Source organism: Chiloscyllium punctatum, chromosome 40, assembly GCF_047496795.1.
Source record: "Chiloscyllium punctatum isolate Juve2018m chromosome 40, sChiPun1.3, whole genome shotgun sequence".
NCBI classification, from domain to species: Eukaryota; Metazoa; Chordata; class Chondrichthyes; order Orectolobiformes; family Hemiscylliidae; genus Chiloscyllium; species Chiloscyllium punctatum.
Window position 1 is genome coordinate 48809304 of NC_092778.1, and position 22778 is coordinate 48832081.

A 22778-nucleotide genomic window follows, 5' to 3' on the forward strand; every position below is an offset into this window, starting at 1 on the left:
TTTTCCCTTTTTAGTTTTTTCAACCTATGGTACTTATCTTTCAGCCTCTAAAATCAGGAATAACTAAATAATTAAATGACCCTTTTGGTTACTTGGAGCATGAATACACTTGCAAAAGGGGGCAAACATGGAATAGATTCCCCAAAGTCTAAGACAATAATTGTTTATCAAGGGATGCTTAATTTTGTATTTGTGCTTCTAATTAACAAAACCATTTGGTAGAGCTCGCACTGTAGTAATGTATGAAGTTTCATCTCATGTTATCTCTGTATAGCTTGATAATGGACCTCACTGGCAAAAACTACATGTTTGTCCTTTTAACAGTTTTTTTTTAAAAAATGACCTTGTATCTGTTCACATGGCTCAGGTGAGAGTGCAAGAATCCTGTTAGTCAAGAGTTGTCTCCTGCTCAGACTATAACTGAAAACAGAGATACTTGCAGACGCTTTAGGCAAATAGGTTTTGGAGAAGAAGATTTATATAGAACTTCAGACAGTTCATTTTACATGTCAAAGCACAGCAAAACACAATAAAATTCTTGAAATGTGTCCCTTGAAACACCTGCTGCTGCAATGGAGACTATAATTAACAACTGAAGTCATCATTGAATGTAAAAAAATTTGGACCAATGAATAGGCAAAGCTTTGAGATCTTTATCTAGAAAAGGTTCTAATCATGTACACAGTATATATGATTAGGCCCTTGTACCAACAGGTTGAAAAATGTAATCATATACAGACAAAACTGTAAGAAAACAAAGTAAAACTCTCATTGTAACATGGAAGATCTTTAGCTTCCTTGGGAAAATATGCAGTTTTGAGGAAAATCCCATAAACTTGCCCCATATTTATTCTATATTCCATGAAGTGTTTCTCAGACAACATGCATATTAGTGAGCTACTTACATTAGCACCAATCTACAAATTCAATTCTCGATAGGATCTGCATTGCCCGAAACGTCGATTTTTCTGCATCTCGAATGCTGCCTAACCTGCTGTGCTTTTCCAGCACCACTCTAAGCTTGACTCTGCATTACTCTTCTCTAGACTAAAAGTGTGGTATCAGTGAAATGATCAAATTTTGCACCAGATATTTTATTTCTTGGCTTTGCACTTTAGAAAAAAAAACAGAAACTTTATAAAAGGACTTTTTTTCAAGATTGTGAAGTTTTGCCTTTCCAACTTCTCTGCTCTTCTTCAGATGATACCAACTAATAATGATTCAGAGTTTCAGTCTCATTCATTTGCCTCACTAAAGTGGTTATTCTTCATGCGTGAGTTGAACCAACAAGTGCTAACAAAATCAGAATGAAGTCTCAAAATATCCAAATCAGTAAGTGCTTCAGCAATAGGTCAGACACAGAGACCCTTGCTGGGTTATTTCTCCCATTAGCCCAAAGCTGCTAATGCATGTAACAATCCTACTAAGAACATCACCCACAAACAATTAACCCACCAGGATCACAGGGTTTTCTTAGTATAGTCTACCAGGGCCAATGTTAATTCCCATTAAAACATCTGAGCACTTACTGAAGACCTCCTAGTTTGTATTTAGCCAAATGTGTGTTTCTTTATTTAGAATGTGATTAAAAATTGTATAAATAGTATAGAGCTGAAGCTATTTTAACAGGCAGATAAAGCTAGCTCAACAAAGTAAGTTCCAAGTATCCTGGAATTACAGACAATATGATTGACAAGCAATTTCTAGTTTCCTTTTCAAAACACAGCTATACAACATGTGTTGCCTGAGATTACTTAGTTCACACAATGATCAGATGAATTATTTGCTACATTTTTCAGTGATTAAAAGCTACAACCCACATCAAATTCACAGCTGGACAAAAAATTCAGTTAGCATCAAAACAAATTTGTCACCAGTTTGGCATTCTCTGGCATTTTATCTGGATTACTCTGATCCAGCATAAGTCACTAATTTTTTGTCGATAAATTGAGTCTTCTCATAATTTAAATTACAGAAAAGGACACCTCTACCCACTTGAAGTAATTGGCTGTCACAATTTGGTCAATGAAGGAGAACTCAGCTTACATTCCAAGAATTGCCAACATATGCATCTTCATCTGTTTATGAATCACGTGCCATGGAAATTACCTCCACTTTGCACTGAGACAATAATCATCCAGTTCTGATAAACACCAGCATTCACTGAAAGATACATTCCCAAAAACCAAGATGGTTCCATTCAAATGTGAACACAATTAATTACATCAAAGGCCATGTGGCAATATCCATTCAGAAAAAATAAATAAACACTCCCCATCCTGTCATTTCTATTAAGACAATGAGGTCTGTTTGAAACACCAATAATGAGCTTTGTGTTCTAGAGCTGGCCTTTAGTATGCTTGTTACTTCGTATTAAAAGGAATAAAATGTCATTTCCAGATCCTCAACATCATAAGCAGTCCACATTAATATAACAGCTTTGCCACATTAATTCATTAATTTTGACTACAGCATCACAAAATATTGAATCTTTTATTCCAATACTAGTTCAATTTTGTTCATAATGGCCTGAAGTGCAGTTAACTCCTAGTAAAATATATAAAGTCATTGGTCAAAATGAAGGTTTTTGCACCCACCCCAAAACAGCTAAGCTACTGTAGGATATAAATGAGCTATTTTTCCATTTACTTCAGTTTGTGCCAAGAACAGACAGACCATATCATTGTTTATTTTCTTTTCAAAAATGTATTCTCCAGATCCTAAAAGAACCAATTAAAATCACTTTAAGGCTTATTAAACGATAGATAAGATGATATCAAGTTATTTTTCACACAACGCATGCCAACATGGATTCCCTCCAAACTCCCCCTTCCACCCACTCCTCTTAAGAATAGGATGAGATTATGGATGAGTGAGATTCAATTGTAACCCAGTCTGTTAAGTTCTTTTTCCTCACCTTGACACTTCGATGATGTATCCGAGAGGGCTGGCATTTGACACTGCCAGTGTTGCAGCAGCCTGTGCAGCGTCTGACCTCCACACAAGCAGGCCATATCAGGAAGTTGGCAGAGGTGGGATCTATCTGACTGCGAGGTATTTCATAAATGACAGTCCTTGTTTTACACACTGCAGGAACAGCTTCTTCTGAAAAATTTCAACAAAGTAACTTTGAGTATTGGTTCAAATATTTTATGTTTGAAAGACAATTTCTTTTGCACTCGTGAGATACGTTTCAAAATAGACAAAGCATTCGAGTCAATAAATGTATTTACTGTCAGAAAAAAGTAACTTAAAGCACAAAGGGGAAATTTTGCTTGGCAAACATATTTGGAAAAACAGTCAGGGCTTTTCATCCTCGTTATAAATGCATTTTCTGGGTTTTTATTTTACATTCCTGCAGATTGGCTTGCTGAAGGTATAGATTCAACAGCAAAAAACACCATCTGGTATGTAACTAACCAGTCACATGTGAGTCTCATGGTGAGCGTCAGCAATTTATTCAACTACCTTGCCAACTGTTGACATCCATACATTCCACCAGGGGTTATTTGAAAGAGATCAATAGAAGGAGTTTTGCTTAATCCTTTCTCTCTTTCGCCTAAAGGGGATCCTCTTGCGGTACAGTGGTAGCATCCCTACCCCTGGATCAGGAGGCCCACATTCAAGTCCAACCTGCTCCAGAGTTGTGTAATAACATCTCTGAACAGATTAATGAAGAAAAATAGTTTAACCTGAAAAGCACCATGTGGGTCCATTGCAAAAATGTTCCTGCTTCAGTTAACTCAATATGAATTAGCCATTAAACCTTGGACCTTCGTAATTATATGGCTCTACCACACAACAGTGCATTTTCTATTGGACCAGCCACACTTTAATCTATTATAGGGGTCGGTAGCATACAAAACAGTGCAGCTTCTCATGGAATCACACATGCAATTAACAGTGATTAACTGTTGCCAATATCTCAATGGTAAAGGAAACTAACAAACACCACAGACAAGTGGACCGAAGGTGAGTTGGCATTGGGCCTAATGTGCTCATTTAAGCCCAAATCAAGCACTGCACCTAAACCCTTCTGAAATTCATCCTTTAGTCTCAGTATCTCACTTAATTTCAATTAAAGTACACTGGTCTCTGTTTAATAGAATGACATTAGCTGAAGAAAGCATATCATGGACATGTTAAATGGTCACAACAAAATTACACAAGGAACCTAATAAACAATTACAGGGGAAGAAATGTTATTTGTTCTAAGATCTTGTCATTTATAGACTGAATAGTAGGCAATGGTCAGGTATAAAGTCCCCTGATATATCTATTATTACACAAAAAAACTTTAAAATGCATTAATCATTACCTTCTGATTCAGCCAGCAGGGATGTGTACATTGCACTTGCTTGCATACCACTACAATCACACCCAGAAACCATACAATGGAAGTGTGCCATTCATAACTAGCACCACACACATGTGGTCAGAGAAGCTCTGCTTTCATTCCAGTGGCTTACAACACTGCAGTTGTGCACAGATTATTTTCCAACCTACCTTTTCCCCTCTCCCGAACATGTTCCTCTCTTTACATTTTTTTAAATGACGTTATTCTTCCTACACTGAAGGTATAAATTACTACTTAAATAGTATTATAAACACTAGCGGATCAAACTCATTCACAAGTAGGTATTTTCCCACTGTGCAGGTCATGTGGAAATAATTGGAAGCAGGCACCTTGCCTGATTGTTTCCTTTGATTGGCCTGAAATACAGAAGCCAACTGGAGAACCCAACTGTTTTTGGCTTGAGGACTAAGAGTACAGACCATGAATAAAAAGTTTAGAGATTTCTAATCTATATCTCTCACTATCACATGAGGTAGCATGTTAACCAATCCAGCTTTTAAATGTGGGAGTCATTCCATGTTGCAGATTATTCATTTTCTCATTGCCTGCCTTCAGCACCAAATACAGACTTATAACTGGACACCTAACATTCAAGACAATTGGCCAAGTTCTGGAAAATGGGATTAGTGTAGAGAGGCCAGAAATGACTTGATGGGCCAAAGGGCCTCTTCTTTATCATAATACTCTGTAGCCATACCCAAGTTTCACTACTTATCTACTTATTTCCGATAATTTTTTCAAGAATACATTATCTTTATAAGCAAAGGAACTTAAGAGCCCAGAACACGAAAAACACAGATTACACAGTACTCTATGTAGAAAATCCACACTGTAGCATAGTGACAACATGAATAACTAGGTGAGAATGCACTATGTTTTACATGCCCTTTGAAAGCTTTATATGAATGACTTCATGTTATTTGGATTTATTTGCTAAACAACATACTCTATTGATACAATATGGGGATTAAAGAGGAGTTGGATCTTGCCCAAAACTGCTGTCAAAGGAGAACCCACACAATTCCATTCAAGAGGTTCTATCGGTATTTCGGCATGTTATCTCTTGTGTCCTTGCCAACAATATACATTCAGTCAACACAAATACAGATGATGTGGTCATCATCATGTTTCAGTTTGTAACACCTTGGTGTGCCCAAAATGGCTGTCTTATTTCCTATATTATAACAGTAGCTACACTTTTCAAATACTTAATTAACTAAAGTGCTTTGGTACAATCTAAAATCACGAAAGTTGCTATATAAATGTGACACATTCTTTCTTTAGAAGATTTTGAGATGATGTACTGCCAGGAAAAATGCACCACAAACAATACTGAATCTTGAAAAATGTCAATATTACAGAGGTGGTGGTGCTTGTCTTAAAACGCACGAAGGTGGATAAATCCCTGGGTCCTGATCAGATGTACCCCAGGACTTTATGGGAAGCTAGAGAAGTGATTGCTGGACCCCTTGCTGAGATATTTGTATCATCAGTAGCCAAGGGTGAGGTGCCAGAAGACTGGAGGTTAGCTAACACGGTGCCATTATTTAAGAAATGTGGTAAGGAAAAGCCAGGGAACTACAGACCAGTGAGCCTGACATCAGTGGTGGTTAAGTTCTTAGAGAGGATTCTGAGGCACAGGATTTACATGTATTTGGAAAGGCAAGGACTGATTAGGGATAGTCAACATGGCTTTGTATGTGGGAAATCATGACTCACCGACTTGAATGAGTTTTTTTTGAAGTAGTAACAGAGAAGATTATGAAGGCAGAGTGGTAGACATTGACAATGTGGACTCCAGCAAGGCATTCGACATGACTCCGCATGGTAGATTGGTTAGCAAGATTAGATCACATGGAATAGAAGGAGAACTAGCCATCTGGATACAAAATTGGCTCGAAGGTAGGAGACAGAGGGAGCCGGGGGAGAGTTGGACTGGAGGCCTGTGACCAGCGGTGTGCCGCAAGAATCGGTGCTGGGTCCACTGCTTTTATCATTTTAATAAATGATTTGAATGTGAATACAGAAGGTGTGGTTAGTAAGCTTGCAAATGAAATCAAAATTGGTGGTATGCTTCTGTTATACAGAGGAGCACTGTTGAAACCGTATCTCAAATATATTGTGAAATTTTGTCTCCTTGTTTAAGCATGAAAATGTATTGTAGATAGATAAGCAGAGGTTACTACATTGACACATCGAATAAGCAGGATGCCTATTGAGATGGGTTGGACAGGCTGGATTAGTGTCCACTGGAGTGAGGGGTGACTTGGTCCAAGACCCTGAATGAACTTATTGAGACAAACATAGAAACTATGTTTCTTTTTGCATGTCAGTCCAGAACTAGGGAACACTTAAAATTAGGGGTCATTCTTTAAGAACAGAGATGAGGATTGCACAAATTTGGACTCCTGTCTCAAATGATGGTGAAAACTTGGACTTTGGTATTTTTAAGGCAGGAGGTAGATATAATCTTGTTAGACAGGGTAGTTAAGGGTTACCAGGGCATTGGGAACATGGAATTTGAAACACAAATCAGTCATGAACTTATTGAATGAAAGAGCAGTCTCAACGTGCTACATGGTCTCTTTCAGCTCCTATTTTACACATTCATCATTGCCACTGATACTTGTGAACAACCAGAATTTCCAATTCTGTATCTTTCTTTCAGTGCAGAGGAATTCCACAACAGAAGGGCCAGTGGAAGTGACTCTACATGAGGAAGAAGTCCATGTACTTACACCATAAGGTATACGAGCAGAAGTATTCAGCCATTCAATGACATCACAGTTGATCTGACAATACTCAACTCCACGTTCCTGCCTTTTCTTCCATAACTCTTGATTCCTTTATAGATTAGAAACCTGTCTGTCTATCTCAGCTTCACATATCCTTAATGACCAATCCTTGACAGCCTTCTTTGGTAAACATTCCATAGATTGTCGACCCTCAGAAAAAAATCCAGTTCATCTCAGTCTTAAATAGGCATCCTCTTAGACTGCACTTTGGTAGGGAGAGTAGAAGAGCTAAATGTTATTTGAAAGGGGAAAGACTGCAGAAAGCTTCAGTACAGAGGGGTTTATGGATTCTCGTGTATGAATCCCCCCAAGGGAAATATCTCGTGATCTTGTAAAGCCCCTTAAGAATATTGCTTTTCAACAAGGTCTCCTCTCACTCTTATCACCATAAAGACAAACCCAACCTACTCTACTCAGCCTCTCCCATAATAAAATTCCTCCATGCTAGCATACCCTAGTGAACTTTCTCTGGACTGCCTCCAATGCCAGTACATGTGTCAGTAGAGAAGGGGACCAAAATGGTTCACAGTATTCCAAGTGCTTTGTTTAGTTTCAGCAAGACTTCCATAAGACCCTTAGATACATGAGCAATGAGACTATCCAGTTTGCTCCACCATTCGACTATGGCTCTGTAGTTTCTCAAACCCATTCTCTTGGCTTCTCCCGAAATCCTTGATCCCCTACCAATCAAGAATCTCCACTTTTATACTCCATTCTCTTTTATCTAAAGGTCAGCAGTTCACGTGCCTTCTCTATTAGCCACTGAATTTGGACGCTAGCTTTTTGAGATTCATACACGAGAATCCATAAACCCCTCTGTACTGAAGCTTTCTGCAGTCTTTCCCCTTTCAAATAATATTTAGCTCTTCTACTCTCCCTACCAAAGTGCAGAACATCACATTTTCTGACATACTCCATCTGATAATTTTTGCTAATTCATTTGACCTGAACCTAACCCTTTGGTATCCTTGTGTCATCCTCAACTTTAGTAAAACAAAATAATTCAAAGTAACAATTATTTAAGAAAGGACATAATTCCATGAGAAACAGCTCAGAGAAAACTCACATGACTGTTTCCCAATATGAAAGGGTTATCTTATGAAGGTTGGAAAAGTTGGATCTGTATCCACTGGAGTTTGGAAGAGAGGTGACCTTATTGATCCTGATGGGACTTAAATAGGTGGATGCTGAAAGTATATCTCTCCATTTGGGAGAAGAAAGTTAAGGGTATCAGGGTAGTAAGGAAAGTGGTGTTGAAAGCACACTTAGATCAGTCAAAATTTTATTGAATGGCAGAACAGTTCAAGGGGCCAAATGGCCTACTTCAGCTACTAACTAGTATGTTTATATTCAATTTTAGAAGCTGCAAATAACAAGGTAAACATTTGAAATCCAGGCTACTATAATGGGTGATAACAGATGTCCAGTTTTCTTTGATCAAAGTTGAGATCAGAATACATTGAAGCAGAAAAGTTCGTAGTCAGGTTGAGTCAATTTTTTGGAGGTGTCTGGCTTCAGTTAAGTCAACTGAGTTGACCAATTCTATGGTCAACTGGAAAGGAAAGAATTTTTAAAAATTGGTTGAGGTTTACATTGCTAAGTATTATTTGATGGACCTTGCTGCAAAGTGTACTTTGATAATGGTAGGATTGTCCTCACTCTATCACCAACCCCACAACCAGTCATGAACACACGCACGCACGCACACACACACACACACACACACACACACACACAAAGAGTGGTCATGAGTCAACATTACATATCAAGAAATTGTACTCCCTAAATAGCACTTAGGGCAGGAAGAGTGAAAAGTGGCAGGAATAAGGAGGAACAAGTGAGGTAAAACTAACAAGGAACATTCCAATTCCTCTGTTAATGATCCATGCACCTGAATATTAGTGAAACAACAGAACATATTAATTTAAAGATTCTTTCCTTGCTATTGGATGCCACTAACTTCAGAAACACTCCCACTATTTAGAGGCACAATAGTGACATCTAGATGTACTAACTCAGTACAACACTTTGTGCGCTATTGTATATCACCATTATTTCTTTCTCTCTCACATGACTCCCCAAGCCAGGCCACAACCAGACATGACTTTGTGCAGGTTGAAGCAGTCTGCCCATTTTTATAGGCTTCCTTTCAATCATTGTTACTGCTACACAGAATTGTGAAGCTTTGTAGAACAAAATTTGCTCTTTGGTGTTAAGTTTCCACTTTCTGACCAAATGAAAAGCCAGTGAAAACAAAGTTCAGTATCGATATGGAATATGAAAATGCCTGTTTCAAATTTTGTTAGATTATTCAGGATTTCAAAAAAAAATCACACACTACCTATGTATAACAAATGCTCTTCGGACTGTTCTAGTATACATGGATGTATTAAATGTCAAAGCAGTTTAGTCTCTATTCCAGTTGATCATCAACCAGGGTGGGAGTCTATCCCAGTTTTGTCTACCCATGCAGCTCAGGTCAGACGTAACGAGCGAACATCTTTATAGCTGACAGAAAACAGTCTCATGTTATTTGACTGTTCTAGGTATATTGATGCAGATATAAACAAGTTTTGCAGCAGTACAATGTGTCTTCAGCTTCTCTGCAACATGTTGGGGCATGAATTTGAATTTAAAGAATGTATTGGGGCAGGTTTGCTTATATGAGGATTTTCCACAGTATGTTTCAACTGTACAAACAACAACACTTTAGAAAGAAAATGTCAAAGGGAAAATATATTAATAAATGACCATTTAATTTCATATACCTTTAAAATTCATAGTACCTTACTGGGAATCAGTAGTGAAACACTGTGCTTTGTGCAACATAACAGTCATTGCCTGTATGATTAACAGAGGGTTGACATAAACAACAGTTACACAAGCTATTGGTAAAAAGGTATTAGATTTTAAACAGGATTTTGAAAATCTAGAGATTTAGATGAGGATTTGAAATCTGTAATTTGGAATTACAACACTATAACAGGATTAAGTTCATTTTACTAACACAATGACTGATACTTTGCTGTTTTGCCAATTTTCTCATGAAATAAAAGTTTGATTAAATCACTAGCCAACAAATTTCAAGGATAGACCATGACATATTCAGCAGTCTGAATGTACTAATCTATAGTTGTCAGGGTTTCAGATAATTAGTGCTACATTTTGTTTTAAGGTAAACAAATGTGTAAAAAACACTATGGGGCTGGTGTAACCTACTCAATTAGTAAATCTACTAGCTACGCTGGAATAGAATTATACTGACATAATCCCCACATTCAATCTCTGGTCTGTGAAAGGTTGTCTGAACATGTAAATTATAAGGCAAGAGTTGACTACAAGAGTCTAGAAGAGGGAGAAAGAGCAGGATACTTGCTCCTAATCACTGTCCAATGATGTTTGCTAGAAGGGATCATGTAAATGCTGGGCAACAACAGGATCAGGTTCAGTTGTGATACTTATCAAATATCCTGCTGTTACACACTGTTTAAACTGAAGACAGTTTAGCACATGAAGACTGGCTTTCAGAGGATACCCAGCATGCATAGAACCATATCTCATCCTTTGAACAGAGGAAGGGATAACAAGATTTAATTGGCAGAACCATTTTAAGAAGCACATGGTGAATATTAGATACCAACAGGCAATTCTATTTCAAAATTACCACTTTTTTCAAATAAAAATGGAAAAGGTTGATCATTAAGGTTTGACCAAACTACCCGATGTTGTCTCCACAGATCCAGCCAAATCTGCTGACTACTTCCAGCATTTCATTTCAAATTGCCAGCATCCACAGAATGTTGCTTTTGTTTACTTTTTTAAAAACATCTTAGTGCCAGGCTATTTATTTCACATGTTGAATTGCAACATTTTCTGAGAAAAAGAAACCATGCTTATAATGTACATTAATTGATGCCTGGATGTTCATTATAAAAAAAGAAGTCAAGATCAGGCTCAGGTGCGATCATAAACAGAGACAGTGAGAATAAAACTCAGGTATTACATCAAGTTAATCTGAATTCACAATATGATCACATAACAAAGTGAACTTTGCTTTTCTTTCTTTATCAGAGTTTTAGGCTATTTTACATCATCTCTATCCCTTAATTCTCTGGGACAATAAAGTCTTCCCTGATGAAGAGGCAGCTTGTTTAGTCCTCCTCAGCTGACAGCTAAGATGAACTAAAATGACACACTCTCTAACCAAAATGTCACCTAACTATTTGTTTAAAGTAGAAAACAGGCTTACTATGTAATGGCTGACAGGTCCTGACATTCAGTAACTTACATGTTACACCTATAGCACCCTGTTATTTATATTACTTATCTTCAAATGCTGATTCAACAAGCCTCCACCAGACTCCCAGGAAAATTATGCAAGGTCAACAATAAAGATGTTATCACTTCTTCCTAGTTCTTTGATGCCTTTCTACTTGTGAGTAGAGCTCCACAAATTATAGAATCACCACAATAATTCAGAAATAATTCCAAAAGATACAATATTCAGCAATTTAGAGGAGACAAAGTAACAAAGTAGCATACCTCAAGGTAAACAAAAGTGAAAACATAAGGTGTTTTCTAATTTAAGTATTAATCAACATTTAAAGCTATTAAGTATATTCTATCTAGTTGGCATTGTATGTTTTTGTAAGTTTGGCAGTGATACAAAGTTATGAATTGGTAAATAGGAGTCAATAAGCAGGCACATATTCTGTACCTATTGATTTTCTAGCACAATATTTATGTTATTTATTCATAAACTGTTTTGTAATGAGTGTATTGTTTTTCCTTGGGTAACAGGCAGAGCCTTGCCAGTTCCAGAAAGTATCAGTTTTATAAAGTTTATAACTTTGTGCCTCCATTTAATGAAGCCCTGCTCTGGGTACACAGCTTTGAGATGTTTGCCCCACTGTCTTTGAGGAAGTTAGAGGTAGGGAGAGGGTCTATGTCAATATTTCTAAATGGACCTGCAACAATTAAAGACTAGCGACACAGTGTATGCGGGTTCCCAGTCGCCTGCAAACAATGCTCTGATGGCTCAGTTGCTTGGTTTACAACTTAGATCAGTCTTGGCTAAGAAGATGCAAGCAAAATCAGCCAGGTCACTATTTGCTATCTAGGTACCCTGCTAAAAGTGCAAACCATAGAAACATTGAGTGTGGCAGAATCACCTAACAAAATGTTTGTATGGCTTGCCAACAATTCCCATCTGATTTTGCATGTAAGAAATAATCACGTGAAGATTTACTGGGATGGGTGGAATCCTACCAAGAGAGGAAAGAATTTGAAAGAAAATCCACATTATGTAGTTCTTTCACTATGACCCTCTTCTTATATTAGTTTTCCTGAAATTACATAGAGCAGATCACAGGGCAGTAACATCAAAGAGTTCAGGTAACAGCATAAACAGCAAAAAGTCTAAACACTTTGTCAATATTAAATCAATTGCAAGGTGTGCTATGTCTTTGAGCCAAACTACAGCTGGAGCTATTCAAGATAACATTTACAGGTGCAGAGCTACTCAAATCCATTTCTATATGGTTTGGGCGGGGGCAGAACACAGTTTGCTAGTTTCAACAGTCTTATGACATGAACTACACAATCATAGGACATGTCTATACCGCTGCATGATATAAAGGGAATAGTACATCTCACCTCAAATCACCAATAAGGGGAACATGAGCTGACAATCAGTATTACTTTAAAAGTGAGCAAACTCCATGTCACACTGAAATCATCCAAATGAAATGACATCTGATCTGATCCTCAACTGATTTCTAAGACAAAGTCAGGATCACAGTATCACCATAAGATTCTGTGATATTGAAATAATTGTCTAATACAAAATAATTTTAAATAATTCAGATTGTAATCACTTCCATCTTCACAATATTGATAGACCTGGTAAATTTCTCCCATAAACTGCTTGATGTATCCAAAATAGGTACTACTGCATAACAAAAATAAAGTTATACAATACTTAAAAGATACTGTTACAAAATAAAATGGTAAAACTACACTTACCAATACTTCGCCTTCTGCGTATAGGTGCTGAACGCTTTGTATACTCATGTTTTACTGCATTAATACTGTGAGACCTTAAATTAGATTCTGTGAGATCATCATCCCCTGTGATAGGAGGAAAAATTGCACATATGAGAACTAGCCATATCATTTGATACACCAAATACAATGTTAACATTAAATGCGCGTTTCAGTATTTTATGTTGACAGTCATCATTCTTGCAATCAAACCCAAAGAATTTCATTTATATTTCACAGATGACCCAATCTCAATTCAAAGCATAGCACAACAGTTAGCAAACTATTTAGCTACATGAATCATCACAGCCAAGCACACGCTGATGTTCCAAGCTGGAAGCCATGGATTCTAAGGTTAAGTATAGTGAACCTATTCCTTGTCCTCATGAAAACCAAGGATGTAACAGTTACCAAAGATGGAAATCAATCCACCAGGCATATTTCCCTCAGTATTACACTAAATTGTATAGTTAGCCAGTAAGTTTTCATGACAGCTACAATTTTTTTTAAATGACAAAGTGCATAAAACATACAATACTGTTAAATGCACTATTCGCCTTTGAGGACTCTCAGAGTCAATTTGTGCTAATTCAAAGTACAACAACTACTGTGAGATATGATTTAAATGTTACTATAATTATACAAATCACGAAAATAGCCATTCATCAACACAGACATTGCATGAGAAATAAAAGTCAGGGATCCAGTCTCACCCATGTTGTATTTTATTAATTAACAATATACAATTAATTATTTTCTCCACACAGTGATCATTATTGTTACATTTAAAAATAATTTTCTACCCCATTTTCCTCAATTTCTGAGCATCTAAGAGAGTTCCACTCCCAGTTGTGCATGAACAACTAGCCTAATTTCACATTTGTACCATGTTAGTGTGCTGAGGTGGGAGAAGGAAAATAGCTTTCATTGGTAATCCTGGCATCTACCTGAACATTTCCAGAAGGGGTCGCTGGATAATAATCAAATGAAAAACTTAATTGATTCTTCCCTTCATTATCGTAGGGATGCTGCAGCCATTCTGAGTATCCCCACCACCAACCTCACATGAGATCAGTTAAGTTTCACAAATCTGGAAATAAATCAACCACATAGGTATGGCACAGAAAAACTGGACAGGTTAGTAAAACTGCAACCTCCACACAACTTTCTTCCATGCATGAACCTTATTCAATGTTTTCCTGACACAATAAAGTGATATCTGAGAACAGTTTGGGGGTTTATATTTAAGATTAAGGATAATGTGGCATTGAGCCACAGAAACTAGAAAGTCCCAATTTCCTTTACTCATGTGCGCTAAAATAATGATTTCAACTAAAACAGCAGGCAGGAGTACCACAGTTAATTTCACAAACTGATGTTGGGGCAGGAGAATCCCACACTTGATCATTTTTCCACGTTTAGAAAGGTTGCAAGTGTGGTCACTCAGTAAGGGCATGTAACAGGTTTAACTATATTAAAGGTTTCATGCTCGGGTTCACACTTGGAAGATTGGACGTTGAAATGTAGCACTGGAAGGTGTTCAGCAGATGTGGAACCACAGCCCCACGGCGAGACAGCAAGCGAGAATATTTCTCGACACTTAGGTCTGTTTTGTCCTTAAATTGTGATGGCATTGAACTTCAAAACATTACTCTGTGAAAAGTTACAGTATTTCTTTAACAGATCTCTTTACACATTTCACTTTGTCTTTGTCCTAAATATCAAATTTGTAATCAAAGTTAAGAAGTGAATATAAGCATTTATTGATCATGTTTAACATGAACAGCATTACTGTATTTCAAATTTAAAACAACACTCTTTACAAGGAGTGTGGCATGGTGGCTCAGTGGTTAGCACTGCTGCCTCACAGCACCAGGGCCCCAGGTTCGATCCCAGCCTCAGGCAACTGTCTGTGTGGAGTTTGCACATTCTCCCTGTATCTGTGTGGGTTTCCTCCGGGTGCTCTGGCGGATAATCCTAAGATGTGCAGGTCAGGTGAATTGGCCATGCAAAATTGCCCGTAGGTCAGGTGTGTCAGTCAGAGGGAAAGGAGTCTGGGTGGGTTACTATTTGGAGGATTGGTGTGGGTTTGTTGGGCCGAAGGGCCTGTTTCCACACTATAGGTAATCTAATCAAAATAATAATGTGAATAAGTAATCACCAACCAGTAATTATTGCTGAGAATGAATGATAACACAAGCTTAGCCAACAAGGCAATTAATTACATTTTTTTCAGTAGATCATCTCAGGTTTAATAACACCACAAAGCTTGTTGCCACTTCTGTCAATATCCCACAACCTGGGAACTGGCAGCTTGACGATACCATGCTACATTGTCTGTTTATAATTAGTAAGTCAGTCCCCAGTTAAAGACTACTGTAAGATGTACCAACATGTGACAGATGTTATTGAAGCTGTCTGAATTACAGGGATTTTTGAGTTTGCTCCTCATTTGCTGGGAATATGATAAACCCAGCAAATTAAACTCCTATGGGTCCAGAATAAGGCCCAAATCACCAAAATTTCCACAGTTTTTCAGTTCTCATTTCAGAAAGCACTCAAAATGCTTTCAAAATGCAGAAGTGGACAATTACTTAAAAATTAACAACAATAATAGAGGAAACTCAAAATAATAAAATAAACTGAGCTGAAAGTGGAATTGGCAAAACAGGATAAAAATACAAAGATTTAAGAAGTGTTCAATAAATAAGTGAACATTTCAGCGAGGAGAAAAGTGACATCTGAACACAAGAACAAAGTTAATTAGGAAAGTCAAAGAAAGTACTAAGTAGACACTAAGGAGGTTTAGAAACATCCCTCTCAGGTGAATTGACTTAATATCCCATTTCCTAGCTACCTGCTCCATCTTTGCCCTTGGCAACAATCCAAGATCAAGCAGATTTGTTTGTAACCTTGGTGTCATATTTTACTCCCGAGGTGAACCTTCGGCCTCATATTCACACCATCACTAAGTCTACCTTAGTAACATTGAAACTCTCATTTCCCTCATACTTTCTGACTATGACTATGACTTTCATTAACTCAAGAATCCAGCAATGTACTACACTGCAGGCTGGTCTTCCAACTATGCTCATCTGTAAACCTGAGACCATTTAAAACCCTGTTACATATGTCTTAACTCACATCAAGTCCTGTTCACCTCTCACTACTGGACTGACTAACTTACACTAACTCCCAGTCAAGCTAAATTTTGATGTTAAAAATTCTCATTATCGTCTTCAAATCCTTCTAGGGCCTCACTCCTCCCTTTTGGTTCAATCCACTTCAGCCCCACAACTATTTAAGATATCTGCAGACTAATTCTGACCTTTTGAGTATCCCCAATTTTAATCACTCCACTACTGTTGGCTGCACCTTCAGTTATCTTGGCACCAAGTTCTGGAATTCCCTACCTATACATCTCTCTACCTCGCTTTCTGACTTTTAAAATAATCCTTAAAACCTACCTTTGTCCAAGCCTTCAGCCTTCTGACCTAATATCTCCTTAAATATCTTAGTGACATATTTATATCATAGTACATCTTTTAAGCACCTTGGAATATTTTATTACCTTAAAAAGCCTAATACAAGTACAAATTGTTGTTATTTACTGGGTTGTAATCTACAGGCATTGGACACCCACCAGTAGCTTTCCCAAGCGTTTTTAATTTTGACAGCAAGTATTTGCAGCTGGCTTTACTATAGTAAAGGTGAACAAGTCACAGCAGAACACAACTTGGCCTTATCCAACATAAAAACACAAACCTCATTTCCCCACATAGTCTTATTGAAATATCTTGGCCATTGTCACAGTTAAGATCAATGAACCCACCAGAGTCCAATTAAAACAGAGGATTTTTTCCCTAAATTGGTAAGGCCAGTGCCACTCCAGGGAATGTAAGCACCTACCGATTCATCAAATGAACAGCACTAGAGCAGTATTAACTGCTACAGTTCTTCGCCACATTCAGCCACTATAAATTTATGAATTAAAAAGTGTGCCATTGTGGAGCTTACTGAAACTTAAATGGTCACAGTTGTTGTATGACACTTAAATTATGTAGCAGGCAAATTCACATAATTTACTTTTTAATATCTCGGAAACTTGAAAATGCGACTTTCAGTTCCCATTTTCTTATTGGGGAAAAAAAAAAGTCAATTTTGAGTCTTGTCATCACTTACCCTTCAAAAGCAGTTGCTGGACCAAGACCAAGCTAGAAATCCTGAGAGAGTTTTCTCTTTTCAAACCTGGGCTGTTTGTTTTTATTTGAGGGGGAACTGGTGTAGGTTTGGTGAAGAGTTTAGGTATGGTGCAATAATTCTTCTGCTGTCTGAACAGATAAAGACTCCAAAAATTTCCTCTACATTTATTTTTCTGATTTAGCAGTTGTCTGAATAATACGTTAATCTGCTTTCTTACCCCAGTCCCATTTATGGAAGTCATTGTTTATTTAATCTACTTGTTCTAAGGGTTTCCTGTGTGCCTGAAATTTACTAACTTGCAAATACTGTTACTGCTTGTGTTAACTTTACATTTTGTGTATGTAGACGTTGGCAACAACTACAATGCACATATCAAAGTATATCAGGGTTTTGTTTATATCCAATCAAATGTGTTACTTGTGTTGCAGCTTTTTTGACTTGCTTCTGGCCACCATGCAACAGATTACTTCAAAAATCAGTCAACACAAGCCTGCAACTCACTGACCTGTCAAAACCTGCACAGAGGTCATTTGGCTCCTGCTCAGGTGTTCAGGTCTGTTTGTGTTCAGTCTGAAGTCATTCAGACCACAAAAGGAAAATAAAAACAGAGAAGCCAGTTTTTGTTGTTTACCAACAAATGCAATGACCAGAAAGAGGATTTTGATGGAACAGTTGACCCCTTTATGAATGTTTTATTGCACAGATAATATATCTAAGCTGGGTACCTCCACCACACACTCTCCCTTTGAGAGAAAGAACATACTATGTATTATAATAGTGGATAGTGCGGTGCTGGAAAAGCACAATGGGTCAGGCAGCATCTCAGGAGCAGGAAAATCGGCGTTTCGGGGCAAAAATCCTTCATTGGGAATATGTATTATAATAGTATAATACCTTCCTGCATGACTCTTTGTGAAACCATGATCATGCACTTTTAAAAAATGAATTGCTAATAATGTTTTCAATTTTGCAAACTATGTTGTCAGACATATAAATTAATTTACAATGTCAGCACAGAGTATGGCATGAATTCTTAGCTCTGTTGATGTAGGCTTTTAATTTACCATCCTAACACTGTGGCAACATCTCATCTGTCTTTCAGACAGAGATCTTAAACTTGCCCTCTCAGATATATTTCATGGAACTATTTAAAAGAGAGCAGGATGCCTTGATGCAATTTCACTCAAACCACATCATTAAAACAAACTATCTGGTAATTACTATTGTGGGATTTTGCCCTACACAAATTGGATACCAGATTGCAATAGAAGTAAAAAGGTTCTTTGGTGACTGTGAGATTCTTCGGAATATCCCCATGGATGTGAAGTGCTACATTAATATAATGTTTTTCTTCCTTGCTCAAATATTTTTAAAAAGTTGTCTTCAGTGTCCAATTGCTGTTAGTTGACCAAAAGCTTTAAAAAGAATCAGTGGCTTCTGGTGACCTTTTATTTTAGATAGGAAACAGTCCGTGGAATGCCAGAATGCGTTAAATACTCAATGATCAAGTAGGTTCTGCCTCAAGAATACGGTGGATTTCAATAGCTCACTCCACCGTTTTCCACTAAAATGGAATAACTTCTAGGTCTATCCTCATTACTGGAACACGGTTTGATACACTTAGAAGCTTTTAATTGCAGTATGTGACGTCTTCCGTTATACAGTAATTCGAATTAAACGTTCAACCAAGAAATATATTTGAAGTTGAGCTGTCTGCTTCTGTGTTATGACTATCACCTAACATTTTCTGAATGTTCTCCACAAATAGCTCGCTCGGGTTAGTTGTTAGGGGGTGCTGTCTACATCGAAGGCATATTTAATACTAATACTCTGCATCAAGGAGAACAATGCTTTCTCTGGTTAAACGGATCAATGTGCTGATCTTCATTACTGAGGGCGTCTCAAGCGCTTGCTGTCAGTCTTGACGCTTGTAATTCACATGACATACAACAACCCAACTGTGCAAATATAGAGCCGTTCCGTCTTTGCACTATAAACGCCTTAAATATCATGTACTCTGGCTTGGTGTGGGACGGCGGACGCTCCGTGCCACCACGAGCTGACTCCTAAAATGCAGTCCCAAGCCCATCACAATTTATTTTCCTGTGTATGTGGGGAGGAGGGGTTTTAAAGTGGAGCGCCCCGGTTCTCACACAAGAGTTGTAATGTTACAGAAGTCGCTAGCTGCTTTGCAGCCTGTCTGCATTAATGCTTTAAGACTGGATTCTGAACCTCACAGACTTCACTTCATGACACGAGAAACAATTGATAAACATGACAGCCAGCGTGAAATGTGCGGTTTACTATTACAAGGCAATAACGTGGTCCCATGTGCGAGACAAAGAAGGTAATATATACATATAAACATAATTTACCTACGGATTCAATCTCCAGGAGGCGCTGAAGATCGCGGATGCTGGTAATATCACTGTGTGCCAGCTTCTCAAGCAATTCGGGGGGAAATTCAGCTTCCTTGGAAGTAAATGAGGTAAATAAGCGAAAAAAGGCATAAAAATAGAATAATCGACAAAACAAATGACGCATCGTCCTCCTCGATGAAAAGTTTTAATTTTATGTAAAAAAAAAGAGTAAACTCTCCAAGTTCTTCAGAAACTTTATAAGTCATTTGAATGAGTGCAGAGCTGACCCGCTCTGTGCAAAAAGGGGGTTGAAACAGGCCGAGTAAAACAAGTGCGCACTTGAGGTTGTGAGCATGTTGTCCTCAGGTCGAATGTTCAGCCCCAGCTTCCCACAGTCAACAGCTCTGAAGTGACCGACAGGGAGGAAGATCATTTTGCAAACCACCATTGGGCTCGTTCTCACTGATTCGCAGTCAGTCGCCGAGTAAAATGTAGCAGTGCTAAATCAAGCGCACCAGAAAGTTAGTGGGCTCGGTGTGAAGCACCTGGTTGTTGTGTTCCCTTGGAACTTTGATCAGAGAGAGAGAGACACACGCTCTAACAAGGGACCTCAGCCACTTTGCCCGCAAACCCAGCCTTCCAGCGATAACAATAATTGGTTGTGCTGCTCTCCCTCCCTTTCAGATCTGGTGTCTTTCCCTGAGAAGGTATTAAAAGTCACAATTCTGGCCGCTCACGATCGTTTTGCCTTATTTTTCTCTCTCTCTCTCTCTCCACCCCACTTCAAGAACACCGAGGCGTTTCGAAGCACAAGCCAAGACCTGCCGCTAAAAAAAATGCTGTCACGCACCAAGTTAGTGCACAGCACAAATACCCATTCCCTGAGGGAATTTTTTTTTAAAAAAGCAACAGAACCGTTTGATCAATTTTAACGGAGGGGAATATTTGCAAGCACATTTGGTGGAAAACCCGGCGCAGAGTTTGCCGAGCTGCGACTGCCCAGAGCCAGCTTTGCTGCCAGGGACTGGTTAACAAAAGCACGACTCGTTCAAAACACACACACACACACACACACACACACAAAAGCTCAAAGAAAAACAGCAGAAGAACCGTCCGCTATCACTCAAGATAAATAAAGAGAGCAAGGACAGCAGGGAGCCGTGAGGAGGTTAACAGTTAACTGTGCTTTAAAGAAATACCTTACCTCTGTACATGCACAGGTCAGGTAACAAAAGCCGAGCATGAAATAAACCGTGGCTCTCATTTCGTTTCACTTCAAGTTTGTCCTGCAGCGAGAATCGATCATTTAGGAGCTTCAGCGGTGCCCCTGTCGCAGAAAAAATCAGTACCATCCCTCGGAAAAGTCACTAAGAGTGTGAGGATTTTTTTTTCTCTCCCTGTTTCACATTGGATTTGTACGTTTCCTTGCCGTCCCCTCTCTCTCTCTCTCTCTCTCTGTGGCATCAGCAGCAGACCAGCCGGTAGATCTGCATATTTGTTCAGATCAGACCAAAATGAAAAACCCATGAGTCAACACTGCACCGGACTGATACGCCCATCACCTGTCTGGCTGCACACACAAAAAAAAGGGGATGGGACAGAGGCTCTATGAGAGAGAATTTATCATAAAAACCGACTTATTCCTGTTCTTTTGAAAGTTCACTACTTGGACGATCCCACTTAAAGATCCAGATTAAGAGAGAACTCAAAATCTGGCAAAGTTTTTTTTCTTGGAGTTTCCCCCGCCCCCAAAATTTAATTCTGAATTCACTTGGGGGTCAAGGTGTTAATTCCTGCAGTTTATAGGGTAGCGGCTGAAGTTCAGACGGTCCGCCAAGGAGAAAGGGGTTCCTTTCCGTTCAGAAATTTCTGCTACTTCGGATGGAAAATCCTGGAGCCGGTGCAGAAGCGCCTTGGATGGTCCCACTCTTACACAGGAACAGAGGCTAATTGTGGAGCTCCTCATACCCCTCCCACCCACCCAGCTCCAACCTCGGAAAGAGCTTCAGACTGAGACAGCTTCACATCGTGCCGCCGACTGGCGACTGATGAGGGCAGCGAGAGGCGGCTCTCGCACACGGTCTCCGCCCAGGCAGAGTTTCTTACGGCCCGCGGCTGCTGTCCTTGGGCACACGCTGAGCTCATTGCAATGCGCGGCGGACTCACTCTGACCCGGCCCGGTCCCTGCAAGTCTGGAAACCCAGCTCCGCCTTTCCACTCACTTGGTCATGGCCAGCAGAGAATTTAGGTTCCTAATCCCGGAGAGGGTAGTGGGTGACCCGGGGGGGGGGGGGGGGGGAGGGATGGGCACGTTTGGGGAATAGACCTAATTGGGAGTGGGGAGGAATAGGGGAGGCGTGCATGGGTGGGGGATGGAGAAGTGGTAGAAATAGGGAAGGGGTGGATGGGTATGGAGGAATTGGGGAGAGGATGGGTTGGGGAGATGGGTAAGGGGGGAATGGGAATATAGAAGGAGGTAAATGGGTGAGGGTAATAGGGGAGGAGGTGGGAGGGAGAGATTGGGGAGGGGATAATGGGTGAGGAAGTGGGGAGCAGTAGGTTGAGCAAGTGGGTGAGAAGATGGTGGATGTGGTAGAATTGAGGTGGAACAGGAAGGGATGGGGAAAGGGATGGTGTGAATTGGGCAATGGTAGAGGTATATGAAGGGTTGAGATGGGATTGGGGGATAGAATGTGGAGACAGCAAGAGGAGGTGGACAGGAGAGTGGAAAATGGTAGGGCAGAAAGTGGCTGAAAAATTAGGGGGGGGTGGAGGAGATGGGAGATGTGGAGTAGTGAGAGGTGTCAGGACAAGGATGGCTTTGAAAGCAAGACAGGATGGAGAGAAATGGAGGTGGGGGAAGAAGGTTCAGAAAGTGTGGGCCTGAAGGACAATGTGGAGTGACAGTCAGAAGCGATGGAGGAACATGAGAGTAGACAATGAAAATATGGAGGGAGATTATGGATGCAGGAGAAATGGGGAAAGGAATTATGTGGGAGATAGTGGAGAGGAGGAGCAATA

The 22778-nt window shown here is 39.2% G+C and overlaps 1 protein-coding gene across 2 annotated transcripts in view; it reads right to left on the reverse strand.

The window, feature by feature from the left end:
* Nucleotides 1–21709, reverse strand: part of LOC140464583 (platelet-derived growth factor subunit A-like) — a 37002-nt gene extending 15293 nt beyond the window's left edge. Inside the window, exons 1-4 of one of the 2 annotated variants that reach the window (XM_072559832.1) lie at nucleotides 20962–21709; nucleotides 19773–19869; nucleotides 13177–13281; nucleotides 2918–3105 (exon numbers count right to left, since the gene is read on the reverse strand). In XM_072559832.1, the coding sequence (XP_072415933.1) occupies nucleotides 2918–3105; nucleotides 13177–13281; nucleotides 19773–19869; nucleotides 20962–21021 (450 nt within the window). In that variant the 5' untranslated portion in view covers nucleotides 21022–21709. The remainder of the gene's footprint in view (nucleotides 1–2917; nucleotides 3106–13176; nucleotides 13282–19772; nucleotides 19870–20961) is intronic. The other variant, XM_072559833.1, reaches the window with a different exon arrangement.
* Nucleotides 21710–22778: the final 1069 nt, after the last annotated feature.